Here is a 23,901-nt window from a genome sequence, read left to right as displayed (position 1 = left end):
GATTTAGTCACCTTCTAAAACATCTAGATTCCCTGCAAGCATCGCATTTCTAAGAATGAAAATGCAAAAAGAATGCTAGACTCTGCGAACGTCTAATAGGTGCACTAGCATTTGCTTGGATTTTGTCCCAAATTTTAGAGTTCTTTAAGCAAATTTAAATTAAAATTCGAGGTGTACTATGGAGTATAAGATCGAAAGAGTTTTGGCGAAATTTTAAGCAAAATAATACTTGGACAGACACAGACAACAACTGTTGATCACTCCGGTACTTCGATCTCATGCAACTTGGGTTCGCCTTTGAGGTAGTCAGTCACCTTACGCGGTTTTTGACAATTCCAATCACTTGCACATGCATTTTAAAAATTAAAAAAAAAAAAAAACAAAAATTCAAACCACCTGTCCAGGCTCATATGTTCTGCCGTCAACGTCTGATGAAAGGAAACCATAGACCTGGGTATAATTTATTGAAGGGATTAGCCATCCCTAAAGGTACAGACAACTGATCAAGGCTTTTGCAATATAGATCAAGCGAAAAAAAATGAAAAGAGATGCAGAAGCAGAGGCAGCAGATCCAAGGTTATCAGCTTCGGGACGAATTGGGCATTCCCAACAAGTCAACGCCCCTACCATCACCACAACTACTACAGATGTATCTGGCTCGACCTCATATCCTTTTATAGGAGGAGGTAAGGGAAGACTAAAATCACTACACAACTTGATATAATATATATATATATATATATATTTTCTGTTTATTGCTATCTTGAAACCTTTAATTTTCCTATATATTAGGACTCATAAGATTAGATATATAAATTTTAAAATTCTGTGAAGGGTGGAGAAAGGAAAAGGAAAGAAGACAATTAGCAGAAAGCATTTCGCTATATATGTGCATGTGAGAAAATGTTTATTTGCTGGATGGTTTTGGAGGTATTCTCTTTAGGATCATTTTGATTGAAATGTGCATGTGTTGATTCTTGTGATTCCATGACAGAAACAGAACGTGGCATTCAAAATGATGGTGAGTTTAATCTTGAAGATGAGGAGAATCTTAAGAGCAAAGGAACAGTACCAGTTATTAATGGGTCTGCAGATTCCAAGGATTCGCATCAGGATCAGACCGATCAAAATGATACTTATATCAGCAATTATGACGAAACAACTGGACATGATCAAAGAGACGACAATTACAATATCACCAAAGGAGATGAGTTGAAAGAGGCAGATCATCTTGAAACGGAAAACAAAAGGGTACCGTTCTGGCGTAAACTGATAGCATATCGCCCATGGAAATCTAAACGTTCTAGCTCTGATCTTGAACGCAAAGGTGCTAATTTACATTCAGACCATAAGATCACATAATTTTGATTATACATAAATTTCCCTTCTTGATCTGATAGATATTGCACTATTAATGTGTCAACTTAAATAAACTTTTTATGAACTAAATATGGTTAAATACATAAGCAATTAACTTATGTGGTTTCTCTTAAAGTCATGAGATGGTTCTTTGTGCATTTTAATGGAACGTTTCATGACTGTGTTTTTTAGAATGATGTAGTTTGTCATTCCATTATAATTAATAGTAGTGGTCAACAGTCAAGAGTACCCGTAATTAGAAGAGTATTTAATTTTATCAATCAAACAATCAACAAACGAATTTGCCCTCAAAATTAATTAAAGTACTGCTCATACTTCATTAAAGTTTCCCTGTCCAGCCATTTGCACAATGAAAGAAAAATCCGGAAGTCGATTAGACCGCCTATATATAAAAAGGAAAATTCAATTGAGAGAGAAATTATAGATCTACTACAAGAATTATGAACATTTATAACAAGTTATTTGCGACGAAAATTATTATTTTTGATGAAAATAAAATTATTTTAACTGTAAATAATCATTTTAACATAAAATAAATGACAATAAATGAACATTTTTTTTTGTAATGAGAATTTAAAATTTGTTAGAACTCAAATCCAGGATAGTAAGATGAGATAGTTTTAGATAAAAATTAAAAATTGAATAAAATATTATTAGAATATTATTATTTTGATATTTGAAAAAGTTGAATTGTTTATTATATTATGTGTAGAAATTTAAAAAATTATAATAATGAGAAAATATAAGATAAAATGATATTGTTTTTATATCAAAACAGGCTTGATGACATTATTTATTCATATAATATTAAGGTTATAACTTTTCCTTCTTTATCGTTTATTTTCAGGTTAGAGAAACATGAAATATAGGAAATGAATATAAAAATGAGTGCCTTGTTTCTGTTTGGATTTTTGTCACTTTTCCTTAATATTATTATTGTTGTTATTGTCCGATCTATTACAGGTATATTCGGTGGCAGCAGCTGCGATGACTGCTGCAGCAATTGCGGTGACTGTTGGAGCTGCTGCTGCAGCAGCTTCTGGAGCTGCTGCTGTTTCTGCTTCTTCCTCGCCCGCAAACGCCAAAAAGGTTCCACATTCTCTCTAATGTTTTAAGAAAATTGATTTATACACAATACATTTTATAACAATGTATTAATTGAGAAATAATTTTATACAATATTTTATAAAAATAATATTATTTTATAAAAATATCTTTATCTTATAACATTATTATGAAATGTATTATAAAAATGTATTATGTGTATCAATACTCATATTTTAATATTCTTTTTTTCAATGAATAAAAAAATGAGATAGCAGCAGCTTTTTGGCAATACTTAGCATTCATAATAATTATGAGTTTGCATTACATTATCTAGTAGTACTGTTCAAGACCTGTGGGCATATTTAATTTATCAATAGTGAAAAAAAAAAAAACTAATTTCCCTCAAAACTAATAAAACCGCTCGTGCCTAGTTAAATTCGCATTCAAGATTAGACACTAGATGTGATTAATTTCCAATTGGTGTGGTCGATTTTCCTGGAATTATTTATTTTGGGTCTTGTTGTTAGGCTGCTGTCCTCCAACTTCTGTACTTCATATTCATATCGATTTTTCAAAAATAAAAACACACACACACATATATATATATATATGTATGAGAATTCCACATGATACCACAGTACCCTTATCCCACATCTGTAGACAATATTGTTCATTAACCTTTGGTTTTTTAAAATAAAAAAATAAAAAAGAAAATGATCTAAAAGTAATAAAAGTGCCACATTTTATAGATCGAGACCAAAGTGAGATGAGAGTGTAGTTTGTAGCATTACACACACATATATATAAACTGATAATTAATAAAAGAAATAAATGTATTTCTTTTATTAATTATCAGTTTTTATATAAATATATATATATAGCTAGTCTCAAACGGTACAATGGAATGCACCTCTATTTAAATATTTTATTCTAGAACTTAAACGGAATGATGACTGAAATAGAATTTAAACTTAAAACATTGATTCTTATCCTCTCCACGATCCCACAAGCATAACGACAATCGTAGACGTTTAGCTTGTCACGGAATGCACAAGGAGTGCCACTATGGGTTTCATAAAAACATATGCAATCTGATCTTTGGAGGAGATAAAGGGAACAACAAGAGAGTTTCAGGCCACCATCTAACTGACAAAGTGGAATCAATTTTCATGTGTTTAGCTCAAGCATGAAAAATTAGATTCACACTTTAACAAGTTGCCCCTATATTGTCGCACTAGAGGACTAGTGGAGCAGTGTGTGACACTCCAAGTTTCATCTCATGTGCTTGCCTTGGCATAGTGGCTTGCTTCTTTGAATACCGAGAAATCAAATATGAACCAAGGAATTTGCTATATCCATTTGTGGACCGATGGTCACCTTGGCGCATCCTACCCAATCAACATCATTATAAACATGAATAGAGAATGTTTATCCTCGGTCTAGATGAAAAAAATGATGTAGACATTCTTTGAGATACTCAAGAATGATCTTGGCGGCTGCCTAGTTTTCTACTGTGGCTTGGTGCATAAATTAGCAAGTTTGTTAATGGAGAAGGAGTTGTCTGGTCTCGCGAGTTTGAGATATTGGATGGCCCCAACTACACTTCTATTCATAGTTGGGACTTCAAAGGAAATGCTATCATGGATTGAAAGATGATGAGAGGTGGACATTGGAGACGAAACATGCTTGTCTTGAAGCATGTTGGTTTCTTGGAGCATGCCTTAGAGGGAGAAAAGAGCATCTAAGGTATGATGCAGCCTCAATGCCTAAAACATAATAAAAATCCTCCATATCCTTGATTGCAAAATCTGAGCTTAATGAGGAAATAAAGAGTGAATAGCTTCCGTTGAACTCCTTGTGAAAATAATGACATTCAATAAATAAAAACAAATAATTGTAAAATTATGTCGATGAGAGACAAATATGGAGGTATCAGATTTTGATTCAATAAAGTCCAACTCAAGTAACTTATTGTTGAGACATCAAAATCATGCTCTCGTTTGAGGTCATAAATGCCAATGTATAATTTGCACACATGATCTTGAAATTATGGATGAATCAACTCTAAAGGTTGCTCCATATAGACATCATTAGGGAGAAACATATGTGAGAATGCATTTTGGATGTCAATTTGTATAATGGTCCAGGAGTGAGTCATTGCAATAAAGAGTACAGTTCAGATGGTAGTCAGCTTGATAACTGGGCTAAAGGTGTCTTAATAGTCAATGTCATGCTTTTGCTTGAATCCCTTAGCTACTAAGCTTGCTTTATGCCTATCAATAGACTGCTAGACTTGACTTTGAGTTTAAAAACCCATTTTTATCCAATTAGGTTGATAGTGGAGTTGGGGGGGAACCAAAATCCAAGTTCCATTCTTCCGAAAAGAATGAAATTCTTGGCTCATGTCCTTCCGCTAGGGCTTAGACTTGGAGGCATCAGTAAAGCAAGTTGGCTCTTAAAAACCACCTTTATAGAATGGGCTAGTAGGGTCTTTTGGGATTGAGTAGTTAATAGTGCCATCATGGAATTATTTAGGTTTGCTAATGTTGTCTTGCAAGCATGTGCACATGGGATGAACCCGTCGAGGAGCTTCTAAGGCAGTCAAGGAAAGGTGTGAGCAAGGGCGAGGTTGAGACGAGTTAGTGGGCTCTAGAGGTGGGGAAAATGTGGAAGAAGGTTGGCATGAGGTAGGATTGGAATTAAATGGAAGTGAGGGAGAAGGCCTAGGGAACAAAATTGATGTAGACGAAGGAATGACTAAAGTTAATGGGAGAGAGATAGGTGTGTCCAGCATTGAAGAATGAGGAAACATAGTCGAATTGACAGAGAAAGGAGGTTGGGATTCATTGACTACAACATGATGGGAGAAGTAGATCTTGCAAGATGGAGGATGATAACCACTATAACCTTCGTGGGAACTGCTATAGCCAATGAAAACACTATTTAAGACCAGTAAGACATTTTATGAGAACTGTATTGATGATAGTAGGGCCAAAAATCATATCCAATTACACCAAAAAAAAATATAGTAAGATTTCTTACCTAAATAGACTCTCATCGGGGGAGATGTTGCCTAGGATAGGAGGAGCTAGCCTAGCTGTTTGGAAGGCCTATCCCAATGATGAAGGGGATTTGAGGCATGACCCATAAGAGAGAGACCTGCCTCAACTAGGTGATGATGTTTACATTTGACGTACCCATTTTGTTGATGGGTGTGGGGACATGATACACAACGCACAATCACAAGAGAGGTAAAGTATTTATGGAATGTTGAGATTCTCCACCCCAATTGGATTGAATGGCCTTTATTTTATGGCCAGAAATATGTTCAACATATAGTTGAAAGTGTTTAAAAATGATAAGAACATCTTATTTGTGCATTGTAGTGAAAAGCCAAGTAAATTGAGTAAAATAATCCATAAAATTAATGTAATATTTATCTCCATTAACGGAACAAACATGTGAGCCACGAGTAGGACTCGAACATCTATAAAAATCAATTCGCGATGGTAACTAGAAAAGGACTCGAACAACTCTAAGGGGAGTTGATGACTCTTGGCACGTTGGTAGGAATCACAAACCAACTTCATCCTTATTACATGAAAAATGTATGAAAAGCCTAGAAATAATATGAGTAAAATATTAAGAAGAAGGGTGGCCAAGTCTGTTATACCACATATCGACAGGGCCACGAGCATTGAGAAGAGATTGAAGAGGGACACGAGTTGGTATGTGAGAGAAGAAGGGGTAGAGTTGATGCTCGCATTTGCCTCAGTTCACTTGTGGCTAACAAAAATGTGATTTTTATGAATGGAAGGAATATGTAATAAAGTAGCGAAACAAAAAGTGGTGTGTGAGGTAGATAATGTGCAAGAGCCAACAAGTTTGATGGGCAAATATGTGCCGTCTTTAATAAGATTTTGATCTAAGCGAGTGTTCTTCAACTGAGAGAGTGAGATTCTCTAGATTATTGAGTGTAGTAATTATGGCATTCATAGGGGTGACTAGTGCCTTGCCTTGAAAGTTCTAATCAAAATGGTGCCAGCAATCCAAAATAGTGTGGCCTAGTTTACCACAGACTCGACAAGTTAGCCGAGAGTGGGCAGTTGAACTGGATTGGTATCCGCGTCCTTTGCCTCGAATCATTGAGCCAACACGTGTGAAGGACTTGGTAAAGGAACCACCACGACAAGCTGATTAAGAGGAACACGCCCAGGATGAAGAGCCACAAAGAACGATGTTTGCGAGGACAAAGAAATATTAAGGGCCGAGGTGTGTTGTTCAAGGTGAAGCTCATGGGCAAGGAGATGTCCAAATGAATCATATTAGGACATATGATCAACAAGGGTGGTAACGAACTTAACCAGGGAATTATATGAATTCTCTAAACCACCAACCAAGAAGGAGACAATTTTGTAATTGTCAAGGGGCTGACTAATGGCGTCAAGTGTATTAGCAAGAACTTTGACTTTCTAAGAATAGTCACTAATGGAGCTGTTGCCCTTCTCTAAGGTATAGAAGAGCTGAAATTGTAGATTCATCAGATGGCCGGCTCGAGAGGAAGAGGAATAATGTTTCTCTGAGGCAATCCAGGCCTCATGGGAGGTTTCTAAATGCACAACCTGGATAAGTGCAATCTCACTAGCAGAGGAAAACAAAGCAGAGAGGAGCTAACGTGGAGTGCATAGGTAGAGGACATGCTCATAGGGAGGAGTTGGATGGCTTCCATCCACAAAACCAAAGACTTGTTGACCTCTAAAATAGGAGGCAGTTTGTGCACACCACATGAGATAATTATCATGGCTATGTTTTGTGGTGTTAAAGTGGTGGAGGTTTGTAAGGGTGACTGGTCAGGATCGCAAGGTGTTGGGCGGTACATATAGTGTAGATGAAACTAGTGAAAAAATTTTCCATGGTGACTTTCATCAATTGGCTTGTGATTCCATAAACGAAAAACATAAGAATTTTGACTAAAATGCTTCTCCCTATATTATTATGTATGCAACTATAAGTACATATTTATAAAGCATGAATTTGAAATCTACATAGACTCAAGTTTGTAACAAGTTAGCAATTGTCTAGAACTCTATCAGTTTATGATGATGAAGTGGTGTCTTGGTCTTCTTTTCTAGTCATCTTCACGTCTTTGGGGTTGTTTTTTTTTTTTTCGTTTAGGCCTCTTGAAGGTGAGTTGGCATTTTTTTCCTGATCTTCTGGCCTTATTCCTAACAGAGACCATTCATCCACACAAAATCATCTGGGTGTTCTAAAGACTTAATTTCTATTATTTATGTCTTAAAAACATGAGCCCTCCTAATATCAAAGTGTTTGGAGAGGAGAGGTTATCCCCCGTATCCACAATGAGGTCATCCAATTAATAGTGTGAAGGTCAATAGATTGGACATGTATTGACACCCCTTTTAGGGTGCACAAGGGGGGCTCTGAGGTCGTCTTGGCTGGCTATGCGCGCAAGGTAGTGATATGAGCTTTCGACTATAGTGGTGTGAGCTAGGTAATGGGATGAGGTTGCAACTTGGATCTTTACCCTTGAAGTGCCTATAGTCTTATAGATCGACTTGTCTGATTAGTTTTCTGTTGCAAGGCTCATGCAAATGGACTTGCAACACGATGGGGTTTGACAAGGTTGTTTGTGGGTGGGGGATGGGGGGAATCGTGAAAAAGGTTGTAACATGCATATATAGAAATCTATAGTTTTTAACAATTATAGCTGCTGGGTTAATGCTCTTAATGGTGAATCAATCAAGGAGTTGCATGTAATTCCAGTTGCTTGTTTAGTATTGTGGTACCAAATCAATATCTCCTTTCTCTAGTTGGTCAACGGTACACACTTCAACCCGGGTATATTCACATGGATATGAGATAGAGCTTATATTTGGTTGGAGTATGAGAAGGTCTGTTTGAGCCCCTTCTTAGCTTCCCAAATTTCCCTCCATGTGTATGAAGGACAAGTACCCAATCCAGCTTCTAAAAAATTTGTTTTTGAGAAATACCTTGCCTTGAAAAGCTTGTGCAGCAATGAACTATCATTCTGTAAAAGTCTCTAACCTTACTTAACTAGTAAAGCAAGGTTAAAAGTCCTCAGATCTTTTAATCCCAGTCCCTCTCTAGATTTTCTCTCCCACGTTCTGCTCCAGCTGATCCAATGAATTATGTTATTATCATCCTATTGGCCCCACTAGAACTTAGACATTAACCCTTCCAACTCAGAACACAAACCAGTAGGTAGTAGAAAACAACTCATTGAATAAGTTGGAATCGAGAGTGCAACAACCTTTAATAACACCTCCTTACCATCTTGAGACAACAGTTTTTATTTCCATTGTTGAAGCTTCTACTAGACCTTTAGCTTTATAGAGTGGAAATCTCTTGCTTTTGACCTACCAATGCTGGAGGAAGCCTAAGATATTTCTCATACTGTTGGATCGCACTATTTCCCCACAACTGCATAATCTCTTCCCTAGCTTCCCTACCCACATTACTACTAAAAATCATATCAGTTTTCTCTTTATTTATTCTATGACTCGAGACTCTCTCATAATTTTCCAACACAACCTGCACCCTCATGTTCTCCTCTACCTTAGCCTTAGAAAATATAACAATATTATCTGCAAACAACAGATGATTAATGTTAGGAACTCCCCTACATATATTTTAATACGGCCTAAAATCTCCTTTCTCAAACCTGTTGCCTTCAACATCATAGAAATTAAACTACTATAGACAAAACTAATTCAGCGTCCACAGCTTGAAACGGTGCACTTCGTTGAGGGCCTTCCTGTTAGGGACCTCGGTCAAATCCCTAAACACTAAGTCCTCCACGCCAATGGTGGCCTTGTGATGACCGAATCCTTGTTCCTCTCTTGCTTGGTTCTCGAACTATGGTGGTCAAGATGACCACTTGGGTATGGTGAGGTTAGGTGTTTAGGCTAAGATGGGTGTATGGAGTTGTGATAAGGGTCAAGGAATGGAATGAGGTACAATGGGAGATGGGCGCACGGCACTAGAGTGGGCTAGGGTTGGCGCCACTTGGAAGATAGGGTATAGGGTTTGGGAGGTGTGTGATGGACGGCTAGGGTTTAAGTTTAGTGTGTGGAAGATGGGAAAGTATGTGGTCTACTAGGATTGGCCGAACAAGGCTAGGGAGAGATTTTAGGAAGTTGTTCCTAAAATCTAGGGATTCAATTTGGAAAGGATTGGCCGAGTATAGTGAAGTGTTTGGGTCAATTAGGGTTCCTAAATTATAGGAACCTTAATTTGGCAAGAGAAGTGTTCGGCTAGGACAATTCAAATTAGGCAAGGGTTGCCGAAATTTGAATTCAAATTCAAATGGAAATAGGGTTCGGCTAGCACAACAAAGATGAAGCAAACAATTTATGGAAAGCTGACTAACAATGTGTTGGTCGACTTTGAGGTATTGAATGGATTGGAAGAGCAACTTATGAAGAACACCAAGAACAAAATGAAGAACACTCAAGAACACAAGCAAATACTTATGAACTTGAATGAACATAAACATAAACAATAATAATTCAAGACTTGATTCACGAATTGCACCAAGTTGCAAATAACAAGATAAATGACTCACACTTATTCAAAGAATTGTAAAGTGTGATTCTCTCTTTGGGATTCACGAATTTCACACAAAAAGCCCAAGTGCAATGGCACCGGTTTGTGATCTCTCAAACAATAGTCTTCCCTCTAGGAGTTTTGCCAAAAGATTCTAGAGCAAATGAAAGATGTCTTACTTATAAGTAATACAAATTGGAAACCCCCAATAGGTCTCTTGAAAATAAATAATTAAATCAAATTAATTAAATAAAATAAATAACAAGATAGTGGTCATGGACCAAGGCTAGCCGTGGCATGCATGGCCCATGATGGGCTAAGTTGGTGCATGGTGGTCTTTGGGCTGGTCCATGGTCAAGTGGTGTGGCATGACTTGCTGATGGTGAGCCAAGGTGGTGCACAGCATGACCCAGGCTGGTGGCCTAGGCCCTGAGTCAGCAGGGCATGGGCTGGAGCCATGCGCTGGATGGCATGCCTGGTGGGCATGCCACAGGCCTGCTCTGCAAGGCACGGGCTGGTGCCGTGCGTTGGATGGCATGCCGTGAGGCATGCCACTAACCTCGTTGGAGTGCGGCATGGCTGGGCAGGTGCGCGCGCGCGCGTTGGGTGGACTGGCCGTGCCGCGCATGGGCGTGCGCAAGGGCCACGCCGTCCATCAAGGAGCGCATGAGTCTGCGCACAATGACTCCCAGGCGCGCGTGGCGCGCTGCAGCCTGCATGGTCGCGCTCATGTGCGCACGGTCCAGAGTTGTGCGCATAAGCGTGCGGCGCACGCTTGCGTGCCTTGCTGCGCGCATGGGCATGCGGCGCATGGCTGTGCCATGCGCGCGGCGCAGGCCCTCACTAATCTCGCTAGCCCGCAAGCTGGGCGCCCCGTATGTGCTAGCGCGCGGGCCAAGGCATGCATGCATGCTGGGCGCCCCGTGCGTGTCACCCCACGAGCCAAGGCATGGTTGTGGGCTAGCCAAGGTGTTTGTCCCCACCATGACTAGGGCATGTGCGGCATCTCTAGAGGCAACTCGACGTGGAGGTCTAACACTTCCAAACGGTGCGCTTCAACTTTATTAAAACAGTGCATTGCCTACAGTCTTCCACCAAGTCTGCAGCTATGAAACGGGCAGGCTTGAGTTGTTCCTAGTTCTTCAATCTTCCTCTCTTGTTCGAAAAATTACTTCAGTTTCCCATATGCCCTTTTTCTCTCTCTGGAAGCCACCTTCTCTGCCAGAGCTTCCATGGGCCATAACAAGTAGTCATTGGATTCTGGTTAATGCAGATTGAGAATTATTAATCCTAGAAAAAATCTAAACAACCTTCACACTACACTTTTTTTAATTTTTTTTCTTTTATCAAATATTTAATATATGAATAATGAATAGAAGAATCTAATCAGTTTAAAAAATATAAGCTTAAAAAAAATTTTAAAAAAATATTAAAAAATTTAAAAATTTAGAAAAATGTGGTATGTAGAAGCTGAGGCGGTTGTATAGTATTGCTCTTTATGGAGAAAAGTTTTCGGATCGACAAATTTTGTTATAAGAAAGCAAATTTTGTGACTTGAGAATATTTTACTAAATGTTACTTTTTATGATAGAAACACTATTAATGCATTAACTTATACTTCTATAAATATAATAACTTTTTATAAACTAAATTTTTAGGAAGACTAATGTTTTATGGAAAAATTTTATCAACAAATTATTATTTGAGAATACAAACCATTTTCTAGTGTTTGGTTTTAACATGACACTATTTCATCACTATTTATTGTTTGGTGAATATTCTTTTATAAGTCATTCTACTCATTATTCTTATACGTACCACACGTACAATACAGTTGATTTTTTATTTATTTTATTTTATTATTTATAAACTACATGAAATCTTTTGTCTATCATTCTTATACCACATATTTGGTAAGAAAAAAATAAAAATAAAAATAAAAATAAAATAATTATACGTGGTGTGTAGTATAGGGAATATGAATAGAATTCTTCTTATGATAGATGCACTATTGGTCAACTTGAATAATATTTTTATAAACTAAATATTTTTAAATGCAGAATTAATTAGTTTCTTATGATTTTGTTATGATATAATTGAAATAATTAAATTTATTTATTTCAATCCGCTTAAACTTTTTAAATAAGTGTATGGTTTTGATCAGTTTAAATCATAACACTATATTGCTTGTCATTTAATTAAAATATTCTGCCTCCTTATAAAGTGACAATTTGTCTCATACATGAATGAGTTTTAAGATATAATTTAAATTATTAAATTTAGCTCTTCATCCTAAATAATGACACCGTATAAAAGAGTCAAGACTCGTAAGAAGAGTATTTAATTTCACAAAAATAACTGTGTATAGAATTTTTTATTTAAATTAAACAAACAACAAACGTGATTTCCCTAAACATTAACTACACTGCTCATATTTCATTAAGATTTTCTAGTTCATTTGCGCAATGAAACAAAAATCCGAAACTCAATTAGACGTATAAAAAGCGAAAAATTCAATTTCTAGAGAGAAATTACTGGAATGTAGGAAATGGATATAAAAATATGTTCCTTGTTTTTGTTTGTATTTTTTAATTTATATCAATCGAGCATTCATAACAATTCATTTATCTTATCTTTTAAAATACATTACTAAATCTTATTTTTTTTATTTTACATATTAATTTGTACTATATATCATATATCAATTTATCGATTTTTTCTTCATATCATTGAAATAATATTTTTTTAATCTTCTTAAACATTTCTTTTCTACAATAAATTTGTAATATCTATATATTTTTTTATATTTGCAATATATTATTATATACAATATAATATAATTTCGGTCCTATACACAAAATAAAAATATATAAGTCAAATAAAAATTAAGTCAAAATATGAAAAAAATGGATAAATAATATTTCAAAGATATTTTTTATTAAAAAATAAAATAGAAGTGTTTTAAATGATAAATAATAAAAAGAATTTAAATTGAATTTTAAAAGTAAAAGTAACTGACAGAGTAAATGAAATTTAAGTAATAAAAAATTATTTAAAGAATGAACAGTATCCACTACTATTTTACATTTTCTTTTACGTAATTCCATAAAACTCATTTTACAAACAATTTTTGAAATAATTTATTTTTTGTATTATACGACTGAGAGTACTGGGATTTGTGTTAAATGTGGGCAAGAAGAGCACGGGATCTACTACGGCGGCAGCGAAGCCGATGCCTGCGGCTACCTCGGCTATCAGGGCAGTTCTTGGGAACCTAACCCAGGTACCATGCACAATCTCTCTTGTGTTTTTATGCTTTTATTTGATATGATAAAAAAAAAAAAAAAAAGCAACAGCTTTTTGGCAACACTCTGACTTGGTATTAATTATGAGTTTGCATTACATTGTAAAGAGAAATGCTTGGATTCCGGAAATGCGTGCTGAACATTTCTCTCGAAACTTATAAAAAATACATGAAAAAAAGAAATAAAAAAAAGTTAAAATATACTATTCAGAACATTTTCGAGACACTCATTTGGTAGGTCCCAGTTTTGACAATAAAATTGTTAAGATAAATTATTTCTCTTCGGTTAAAAAGTACTGCACGATATTTGATTTTGATAATAATTGACTTCTTGCCTTCTCATTGATAAGGTTGGCTGCTTAAATAAAGCCATTTACAAAAAATCCGAATTAAAAGGAAAGCTGTAACTCACACGTAAAACAGAACATGCACCATATGTAAAAACAGAACACTACTAACAGAAATAAAAGTAACGTAAACTTGAAATTGCATGTGACCCAGTCCATCCAACGTCTCTCTCATTCTTCACGTGCCCATAACCTCTTCCACTACGTCCCACCTTCCAGCATGCAAGCCTGATCCCATTAAGTGGCCTAACATCATTTCGGTGACTGTAGCACCGCACCACTCGTAATTGTAAATAAGGAGTTTATAATTCTGGTGCTTGGACATGTTTAATTCTGGTGCTTGGCATTGTAAAAACCCACCTAATTAAATATTGCCCTAAAAACTAATAAAACTGCTCATGCTTGGTTAAAAATTTCTAGTACATTTGCAATTTTGCATACACACTAAATTCCAGCATTCAAGCTTTAGACAGTAGTAGATATGATTAATTGCCCATTGGTGTGGTCGATATTCCCGGAATTGGTTAATTTGGATCTTGTTGTTAGGATGTTGTCCTCTGTAACAAGTTTCTCATGTACTCCCCTTCCATATCTTTTTTTGATCTACGAACGTGGGTACTGTTTTTACCGAATTACTGATAGGCATGAGATGATACATGATATACAAATATGTTGCAAGGTCCTTAGTAAAATATATATTTTTTAAGTTCAAATACATTATAATCAAATGAATTTAAAATAAATTAATATTTATTAAATAGATTTGTAAAAAATTTGTGAAAATAGTGGTGTCTATATCTATTTTATAACAATAATTTATTTCCACTTCTACCAATCTTTGCCGCTTTTCATATTATTCCAATGAACTTGAATCATGATGTCTTTTCTTTCTTCTTCAGGGAAATCGAAAGCATTGTTAAATGAATATTATTCTTTCATTCATATATGGCTCTATTATATATGTATGTTGAAAATCTCATCATGTTTTATTATCAGCATTTTATGTAAATTTCTATTCACATTGTCTTCATTACGTACATTACCATGCATAATATACAGGAATAAAGCGACCAACTGTTACTGTTGTTCAAACACCGCCGCCACCACCGCCATGACCAACATCATAATTCCAGAATCAATCACAGGTTTAAAACTTTTGGCATCTACAGATAGTGCTGCCATGGCGTCCACTTGGCACATTATATTGTATTACTCTTTAATTTTCCTTCAGGATGATATCTTCTCAATAATAGGGATCCAATAAATTGTAATTTGCTATATTCCTCTTATAGATAAAATGTGAGACCCCAAAATTTGCGAGTTTTATTTTATTTCATTTTATTTCTATTCTCTTCTTTAAGGGAAGTTTGAGCCCAATTGGTTGTTGTAGAAAAACTCCATGTTAGGGGTGCTTTGGGCCAAATTTAGGCCTGAAAGAGAGGAGACATTGGGCCCAGCTTGTGGGCTTGCTAGAAGCCGAGCCCCCTCCTCCAAAAAGACTCCGTTTAGTGGCATGGAAAGTGAATTTTTCCCTCCCCTGGAACAACGTCATTTGTGCATGAAGGTTAAAAAGACCCTAGTCCCTTGTCATTTTCTCCCCAGCGCCGCACCCTTCCTCTTCTTTCTTTCCTTTCTTTTTTCTTTTCTTCTTCTTCTTCCATCCTCCTCCCACGGCCCATGACTTGCAACACCGTCTTCGTCACCAGCCAGCCTTCGACACGAGTGCATTGAGCACAGACCACTATCATTTTGTGTGGGTGCGTGCGTGTCACAACCTCAAGCCGAGATGGAATATTATCTCGGTGGAGCTCCTCTGGTCACTCGAGAGCATGTAAAACTGATTGCGTGTCATTTTACACTCTCCCACTGCCCCCACCACGAGGGCCAACCTAGCCATGTATAAATACCCTATCCCACGGCCAGGGAAGGGGTTCACACTTAAACACATCTACTCCAGGGATGGGGTTCATACTTTTTAACACATCTACTCTTACTCTCCTTGATTGATTATTTCTCTCTTCATCTCCTACACCGAGACTAACTTAAGCATCGGAGCTACAACAACCCTTGAGCCCCATATTCTTCATTTTAGCAGGGGTCAGAGCCCAATAGCGTAGAGTTGCCTAGGTAGCAAAACACGACATCAACGCTATGGTTTTGGTGTCAAAGATTAAAAGTATATTTTGGGAAAGTCTCTCATGACTACTGCGCATGTTTGTTTGTATGCTTCCATGTTTGAAATTTTTGGTTGTTGATATGTGGTTTTACTTGCTAAGATTGCTAGATCTCATTGTAGTATTTCTACCAACGAAACCGTAGATTGTGATGCAGAGGACGGGTTTGGGCATGACAGATTTATTTCTATTGTAGTTAATGGACTTTTGTTTCTATTCTTATTTTTTATCAGCTGGATGACTGTAATAACTTTATGGAGGACTTCATGTTTGGTTGTATTTTAATTTTCTGGTACTTAGTCTTAGACTGCTTTATTATGTTTTCCCGTTGCACTTATAAATTGTACACATATTGCATGTCCGCACACACTTGCAGTTGGAGATGGTGTGTATGACCCGAGTGGCCATCACCCTAATATTGCATGGGACTTGAGGGCGTCACAGGTAGTATCAGAGCGGTTCAGCTCTGGGTAAAACCACAAGTCACCTAGGAGCAGTAACAGAAATTTAGGCTTTAATCTCTTAAAATTCTTTTTGTTTGAGTTAAGAAACGGCATTATGGGTTGCGTTTTGGTAGGCAAAAATGGTGTTACCCAGGTTTTCACATGACGAACCATTTGGCCAAGTTTTCAAGGATGAACTACCTCTCGGCAATGGGAATTGCATTATGGCTAGAGCGTTAAATCGCATGACGGAATTACTCCAACGAATTTTCAGCCCCCAACCTTGGGAGGAGTAGAAGGGTGCTCCTATGAGCTTTTCTTGGCCCATGGGACCTCTATATTTTCGAGTGAGGAAGACCCGCTCAAAGTTGGGAGGTAGATCAAGGATTTGAAGTTGGAGCTGACATTTGAGATATGCGGGCACACCAAATCCCAGAAGGTGCTTTATGCAAGCTACATGCTACAAGGAGAAGCTGCATCCTAGTGGGAGACTAAGCCGGAGATCCTAGAGTTGGAATTGGGATCTTTCATAGTGGTGTCTTGGCAACGCTTTAAACAAGAATTTAATGATTTCTTTTTCCCTAACATAGTGAAGCATCAGAAGGTATGGGTGTTCAACAACCTCGTACAAGGAGATATGACGGTGGAGTAGTATGCTCGGATATTCATTAAGCTCAGTAGGTTCACGACGCATCTCATTGCCACCTAAGAGATGCAGACCGAGCATTTTGAGGAGGTTGTGTCAGCAGATTCGTTGACAAATCGCTTGTCTGCGAATTCAGAATCATTAGAGATTAGTTGAGTTGACCTCTATAGCTGTGCGGGAGTTTGGGGGTGTGGTAGGCTCTCCGATGGGCCAAAAGAGGTGGAGCTTTGCAGGAGAAGGAAGCAGTTTAGGGTGGCCTCAAAAATCTGTGTCAAGGATAGGGGCAAGGCTGCAGGCATCTGTTGGTGTGCGCATAGGGGGCCGAGACCCAGTATGCGAAAGGTGCATCCAATCCCATCAAGGTGACTGTCGTCAGGGTGGGACCCAATGTTTGAAAAGCAGTTAAGCTGAGCACTATGCTTGTGAATGCCCTAATGTTACTCAAGGAAATCAACCAGGACAGCCCAGAGGAAGGACAAATCAGAGGTAGACAGTGCAGGCAAGGGTGTACACTCTGACACCTAGTGAGGATGATGATGAGGCCTCAGAGACTCAGGATGTGGGGCTCATCACATGTATGAACTTGACCCGATCTATTTGAGTTGTTGCTTACGTGGTTTAATTTCTAGAATTACATCGGAAGTGTTTGATATCATCAGGGAGAGTTCGCTTGTATAAATTTTATGCTTGTAGATTGTTTGATTCAGGAGCATCCCAATCCTTTGTGTCCGCTACTTTTGCACGAATGTGTAACTTAATCAAGGAGACTTTACAACAATCCATGGCCATAGCGATACAAAATGGAGAAGGGTAATGTGTTCGAAAGTTGCCTAAGTTGTCCTTTAGACTTGGAGAGAGGATACTTAATGCAGATTTAATAGTATTTAGATTGCTTGAGTTTGACATCATTCTGGAAATGGATTGGCAATTTCGAAATTTCATGAGTATCAATTGTCGGAGTCGGGTGGTCAGTTTTCATCTACATAGATGGGACAATAAGGAATTCGCGAGTAGCAAGCTGAAGTCGAGACCCATGGTTATATCTGCGATCTAGGCGAAGAAAGATTTGGCAAGTGGGGTAGACACTTATTTGGTTCAAGTGGTGTCTAAATTAGTGGAGAGGAAGTCAGTAGTGGGAATTCCAGTCATTAAGGAGTTTTCAGATGTTTTTGAAGATGACCATCCTGGGTTGCCTGCCGTTCAAGATGTTGAGTTCACGATTGACTTATAACCTAGAGCGACTCCGATGCACAAGACTCCCTATAGGATGGCACCAGCTGAATTGAAGGAGTTGAAGAATCAATTACCAGAATTGGCAGACAAAGCATTTATTTAGCCTAATTCCTTACCTTGGGGAGCGCCCGTGCTGTTTGTCAAGAAGAAGGATGGCACCCTTAGAATGTGTATGGATTATCGGGAGCATAACAAGGTGACCATAAAGAATAAATATCGATTGTCCTAGATCGATGATTTATTTGATCAACTTCATGGTGAGACTACATTTTCAAACATCGACTTGAGATCGGGTTACTACCAGCTAAGAATAAGGAACAAGGAACAAGTATGTACCGAATACTGCTTTCAGATCAAGGTACATGCATTATGAGTTCAAAGCAATACCTTTTGGACTAGCTAATGCCCCTACAACTTCCATGGATACGATAAATCGGGTGTTTCAGCCTTATCTGGATTCCTTTGTGGTAGTCTTTATTGATGATATTCTTGTAAATTCCTGGGATTTGGTCTAGTGTTGGTTAAGTTGCATAAGCATCAGTTATATGCAAAACTCAGCAAATGCGAGTTCTGGCTATATGAGTCAAGTTCCTTGGGCATGTTATCTCTCATTAGAGTGTGGCTATAGATCCTAGTAAGGTTGAAGCAGTTCTAGCGCACGAGATCCGAAGCTTCTTGGAACTTGCAGGTTACTATTGAAGATTTGTTGTGGAATTTTCTAGATTATCTGGACCACTCACTGCTTTGACCAAGAAGAATGTTGAGTTTGTCTAAATTGATAAGTGGAAAGAAGCTTCCAAGTATTGAAGAAGAGGTTGACCTCAGCACCTATCATGGCACTTCTAGAGCCACGCAAGCTGTGACTTATGCAAGAAGGGTGAGTTGTGACTTATGCGTCCCGCCAACTGAATGATCATGAAAAGAACTATCTCACTCATGACTTGGAGCTTGCAGCAATGGTTTTGTTTTATAGTTTTGGCTACACTATCTGTGCAAGATTAACTACCATCCAGGAAAAGCAAACCAGGTTGCTGATACGCAAAGTCGGAAATCTCACCTTATGGATGTGCTTGAATCATCAAGAGTAGACTCCATTCTCTTCAGACTAAGGAAACTTTTAGTGGAAAGTTTGCAACAAGAGGAGATCTTTCGCTCATTGCATGAAGTCAAAGTTGTCGACCTTGAAGAGTTAAAGACTCTTCAGAGGAGAGACCCGAAACTTCTGGATATCCAGTGGAAGTTCAGAAAGTCAAAAGGACCTACACTTTCAGTTTGAGTAAGGATGAGACTTTGTTGTTCAAAAATCGTAGGGTGATTCATACTAATTCAGAGATTAAGGAGAAGATTTTGACAAAAGCACACAGGGCTCCTTACTCAATTTACCCTAAAAGAACGAAGATTTACCAGGAATCTAAAGGGAGATTTTTGGTGGGAAGGGATGAAAAGGACATAGCCATGTTTGTTGAGAGACATGCCACCTGTTGGCAAGTTCAAGAAGAACATCAGAGACCTACCGGTAACCTTCAATCTCTCTCAATTTTAGAATGGAAATGGGATGATATTGTTATGGATTATGCAGTAAGTTTGCCTAGAACTCCCAGTGGGAAGACTTATATTTGGGTGATCGTCGACTATTTGACTAAAAGTGCCCATTTTCTACCAGTCATGAATACGAACACCTTGGGAAAGTCGACATGGTTGTATGTAAAGAAGATAGTCAGGTTGCATGGGATACCCAAGACCGTTGTATCAGACTGGGACCCTAGGTTCACATCTCATTTTTGGAACAACTTACAAGTGGCAATGGGCACTAAGTTGAAGCTTAGTCGCACTTATCACCCAGAGTCAAATGGCCAATTAGAGCACACTATTCAGACTCTTGAAGATATACTGAGAGCTTGTGTTTTGGAATTCAAGGGTAGTTGGGAAAATCACTTGCCGCTCATTGAGTTGGCATACAACAATAATTTTGAAGCTTCCTTTCAAATGGTACCTTATTAGGCTCTATATGAGTGGAAGTGTAGATAACTGTTATACAGGGAAGAGGTTGGTGAGAACAAGCTTATTGGGCCAAAAATAATTCAAGAGATGAAAGATCAGTTCAGAGTCATACGGGACTGGATGGTAATGGCTTAGAGCCATCAAAAGAGTTATGCAGATATGAGGAGAAAAGTCCTGTCTTTTGAAGAAGTTGACTAGGTATACCTCAAAGACTCACCCATGAAGGGCATCAAGCAGTTTGGGAAGAAAGGAAAGTTTAGCCCAAGATATGTCGGACCGTTTCATATAATGGAGAAGGTTGGACCTGTCGGTTACAGGAGTGCATTAGCAGATTATTTTGGAGAGGTGCACGGCATGTTTCATGTATCATTTATGAAGAAGAGTTTCGGACAGCAGGAACCTTGGCTGGTCGCCCCTGATTGCATCCACCTACAGCCTAACCTTACATATGAGGAACCATCAATGCCTGTTTCGGACTGGAAAGAGCAAAAATTGAGATACAAGACAATACCTTTAGTGAAGCTATCATGGGGAGATCCGGCGGCTCAGGACTTCAGTTGGGAGAGAGAAGTGGACATGAGAGAGAATTGCCTGTATCTATTTGGGTATTTTTCACTATATATCTTGTTCCAAGCAAATTTTAAGTGGTATCTTCTAATTGTTTTGTAATCAAATGGATTAAACTTATCAATTTCGAGAGCGAAATTTCTTTTTAAGGGGAGATGATGTGAAGCCCAAAATATATTGTATGTATGTAGGCTTTTTTTTCTTTAAGAGAAAATTTTAGCCCAAGGCTTTGTTTCTTGTTTGTGGATTATCTATTCAATTGGAGTGTTGTGGGCCGAATCTAGGCATGAGAGAGAGGGGGAATCAAGCCCAGCTTGTGGGTTAGTGTGGGCGCCAAGTCCTCTCACCTAAAGTTCGCCTTCTTGGACTTGAAGGGTGAAGACCCTAGGTTTTCTCTTTTTCCCCCAAAGCTGCATGCCCTCCCTATTCTCTTCTCTCTTTCTTTTTCTTTTCTTCTCCTTCCTCCTTCCTTCTGTAACCCATGAGCCCTCCTTCCTTCTCCATCAAGCACTAGCCACCGCTTTCATTTATCGCCACTTGCACCAATCCGTGTGACTTCTCTCTCTCTCTCTATCTCTTTCTCTCTGCTACTCGTGAAGCCTCGGCCATGGCAAAGGATTGCCGCTGCTACTCACCATCCATCAAGTGCCATGTGTGCAACACTCGTGGTTCCCTCACAGACCTGATTGCAGCAGGTCTAATTGTCTTGCCACAAATCAGTTAGACCTGATTACGGCTGTCTTCTGATACCTAGGAAGCACGTCGTGGTGTGTTGAGCCCCGGCACGCATTAAATGTGGTGTGGCATCGATAAGGTATGGCTACCTCTCTAACCAGTCTGGGCACTGAGATTCAGGGTCAAGGGATGTCCCTGACGGTCGGCATGTAAGGGTGCCAGACTGTCGTATGTGTTACCCTCTTGTCAGTGAACTCTACCTGGTTGGTTCTTTTCTTGGGCCTCCTGGGCCGGCTCAGCCCAGCCCAGTCCTTGCCCTTGAACTCGGGCCCTGGCTTTCTTTGAGGCTCGGCCTTAGGGATAATTCCCCTCATAGTACCCCACAAATTCCTAACATACTTGTAGCAGAGCTGTTCAGAAAAATCTCACAACGCCTCATTTCCCCTATGCAAAAAAAGGGGGAGGGTCGTCGCCACCCTCTTTAATTGAGGTTATTGCATCAAATGATTTTCTGCCCACTCGTAATGATTGGGATTGGGCTGTGTCAACCATGTGCCCAATTGGCGTCGATCCGTTTTCCTCCTCAGAACTGTCATGCCCCTTCGGATTCTGAGATGTAGTCCCTTTGCTATTCTCCAAATGCCAACTATCACCACATCCCCCTATTTAAACCCATCATCCCTTCCTTTGTCCTTTTCTTTACTATTGAAAATGTGTTTCTCTTTTTGCAGGTTTTCTTCCACCTCATTCCTTCTTCGCTTCCGAAACTCTATTTCTCTCTCTACTTTGCTCACTACTTTCGCCATGGCTAGTCGTGGTGACATTGAAGCTCACCTCAACTCCTTCAATGGGTGACGTTGACAGTCCATTGTGACTAGAGATGACCTTTGCATCTATCGAAGGTCATTCTACATTCCTCCACAGACTATCCTAGAGGTTCCTGGTCTTGGTGTTCCAGCAGTGAATGCCGACGAACTAGCAACGAGCGTCACCCACTACCTTCTGATGTTCAACAACGGGCTGCGACTGCCATTTTGCCACCCAGTAAGGGATATCCTAAATTTCTTGGGGTGGGCCCTACAACTCAACCCTAATGCCTAGCGTTTGATGGTAGCCAGCTGCATTGCCTTCTAAATTTTTCTTAGAGACGACTCGAAGGAGTTTCGTAATTTGACAACTCGCGAGTTTTTGGCTGTTTATCATGTCCTTCGCCTTGACAGAAGCATGTGTAGCTTCCAAGCTTGATCCCAAGAAAAATGCTTCGTCACTCTAGAGAAACGTTATTCTTTGATCAAGGAGTGGTAGCGGCGCTTCTTTTTTTATCTTCAGCCCGACCTAGGAGTGCCCCTAAGATGATGAAGCTAACCAAGAGTTTCCTGTTCAGGCCTTTTGGTCCAATGTTTCAACCTCAAAATCCCTCTCTATTAAGTTGTCGGAGAGGGAGGAGCTTAAGGTCTCCACCGTCCCAGTAATAGGAAGAGACTACGTTGGTCGTCCTGTGTAAACTCTGATGTTTAAGTCAGTAACAATATGAGAATAAATGTTTGCAAAGATGAAGATGAAGTGTTTGTTACCTCTCATGAGTTAATTATAGAGGGACATAGACATGATGTATCCTTCATGATCCCTTGTGAATTGGGGGGATATCTCCTGCTTTGTAGGAGTTATCTTTCCTAGGATAATCATGTGCAACAGTGGGTTAAGTCTCCAACTCTTTGGGAGTTATCCGCCACGTAGTCACAATTACGAGCTCTTTAGGCATGGCCCCTTTAACCCCATGCTAAAGCTTTGGGCCTGCTTCTTATCATGGGCCTGGACAGCTAGGGGGATCTAAATATCCCCTCCAGTTACCCCGATAATTTTCTTTGTACTTGCACATGAGAAATTTAACTTTTGAACTCTTTATGACCATTGCTTACCCTGCTAGTGCAGGGGTGTGTGCCTATGCTTTCCTTAACTGGCTGGGGTCTATGATAATGGGTGTGGTCGAGCTTGTAGCCCTTCCTTTTTGGAGGGACGTGGCATACATCAGTAATAATCGTTCCCACTAATTAAATGATTTTCAAAAGGAATGGCAACTGTCGGTGTAGTCACCCTTTTGGATTTCCAAGAACCCACATGATTACCCTTCTTGACTCTCTCGATTTGTTCCCTCTTGCCTATACCCCTCTTTCTTTCGCATTTTCCTATCTTTCACATCTACTATTTTCCCTTCCGGTGTATTCCCCTTCCTTTCGTATTGACCTTTTTCTCCTGCGCATTTCCCTTGCCAGTTTCCTACTCGATCCCTCCATCTTTCTTTGTTAGCCTGTCGTGGTTCTTCCCGTACCCCTGTCTATTCTTCTGGCCCAGCTTCGGTGAAGAGCACTCCTCTCGAGTCCTTCCTCGCTCGAATCCCAACCTACTTTGAGGGATTTTCTTGGTGCACTACTCTTTTTGAGAAAGATTTAGTGAAGCTGAGGAAAACCTATTGTATCCTCGATTTCGTGAAGCTTTC

The 23,901-nt window shown here is 38.9% G+C and overlaps 1 protein-coding gene across 1 annotated transcript; it reads left to right on the top strand.

The window, feature by feature from the left end:
• The first annotated feature begins 411 nt into the window (after nt 1-411).
• On the top strand, nt 412-18,159 carry LOC121242155. The gene is made up of 6 exons (XM_041140056.1): nt 412-686; nt 995-1,129; nt 1,169-1,327; nt 13,205-13,297; nt 17,126-17,259; nt 17,983-18,159. The coding sequence occupies exons 1-6, from the start codon at nt 539-541 to the stop codon at nt 18,157-18,159; spliced, it is 846 nt and encodes a 281-aa protein (XP_040995990.1). The 5' UTR covers nt 412-538.
• The last annotated feature ends 5,742 nt before the right edge of the window (nt 18,160-23,901 follow it).

Source organism: Juglans microcarpa x Juglans regia, chromosome 8D, assembly GCF_004785595.1.
Source record: "Juglans microcarpa x Juglans regia isolate MS1-56 chromosome 8D, Jm3101_v1.0, whole genome shotgun sequence".
Taxonomy (NCBI): domain Eukaryota; kingdom Viridiplantae; phylum Streptophyta; class Magnoliopsida; order Fagales; family Juglandaceae; genus Juglans; species Juglans microcarpa x Juglans regia.
Note: the sequence above shows the minus strand (reverse complement) of the source record. Positions and strands in the feature narration are given on the sequence as shown.

Excerpts from the sequence above, each read along its gene's own strand:
- LOC121242155 (XM_041140056.1), top strand. The coding sequence starts at position 539 with ATGAAAAGAGATGCAGAAGCAGAGGCAGCAGATCCAAGGTTATCAGCT. Across the intron at positions 687-994 it reads ATATCCTTTTATAGGAGGAG|AAACAGAACGTGGCATTCAA; the intron begins GTAAGGGAAGAC and ends ATTCCATGACAG. Across the intron at positions 13,298-17,125 it reads TTCTTGGGAACCTAACCCAG|GCTCTCCGATGGGCCAAAAG; the intron begins GTACCATGCACA and ends GGGGTGTGGTAG.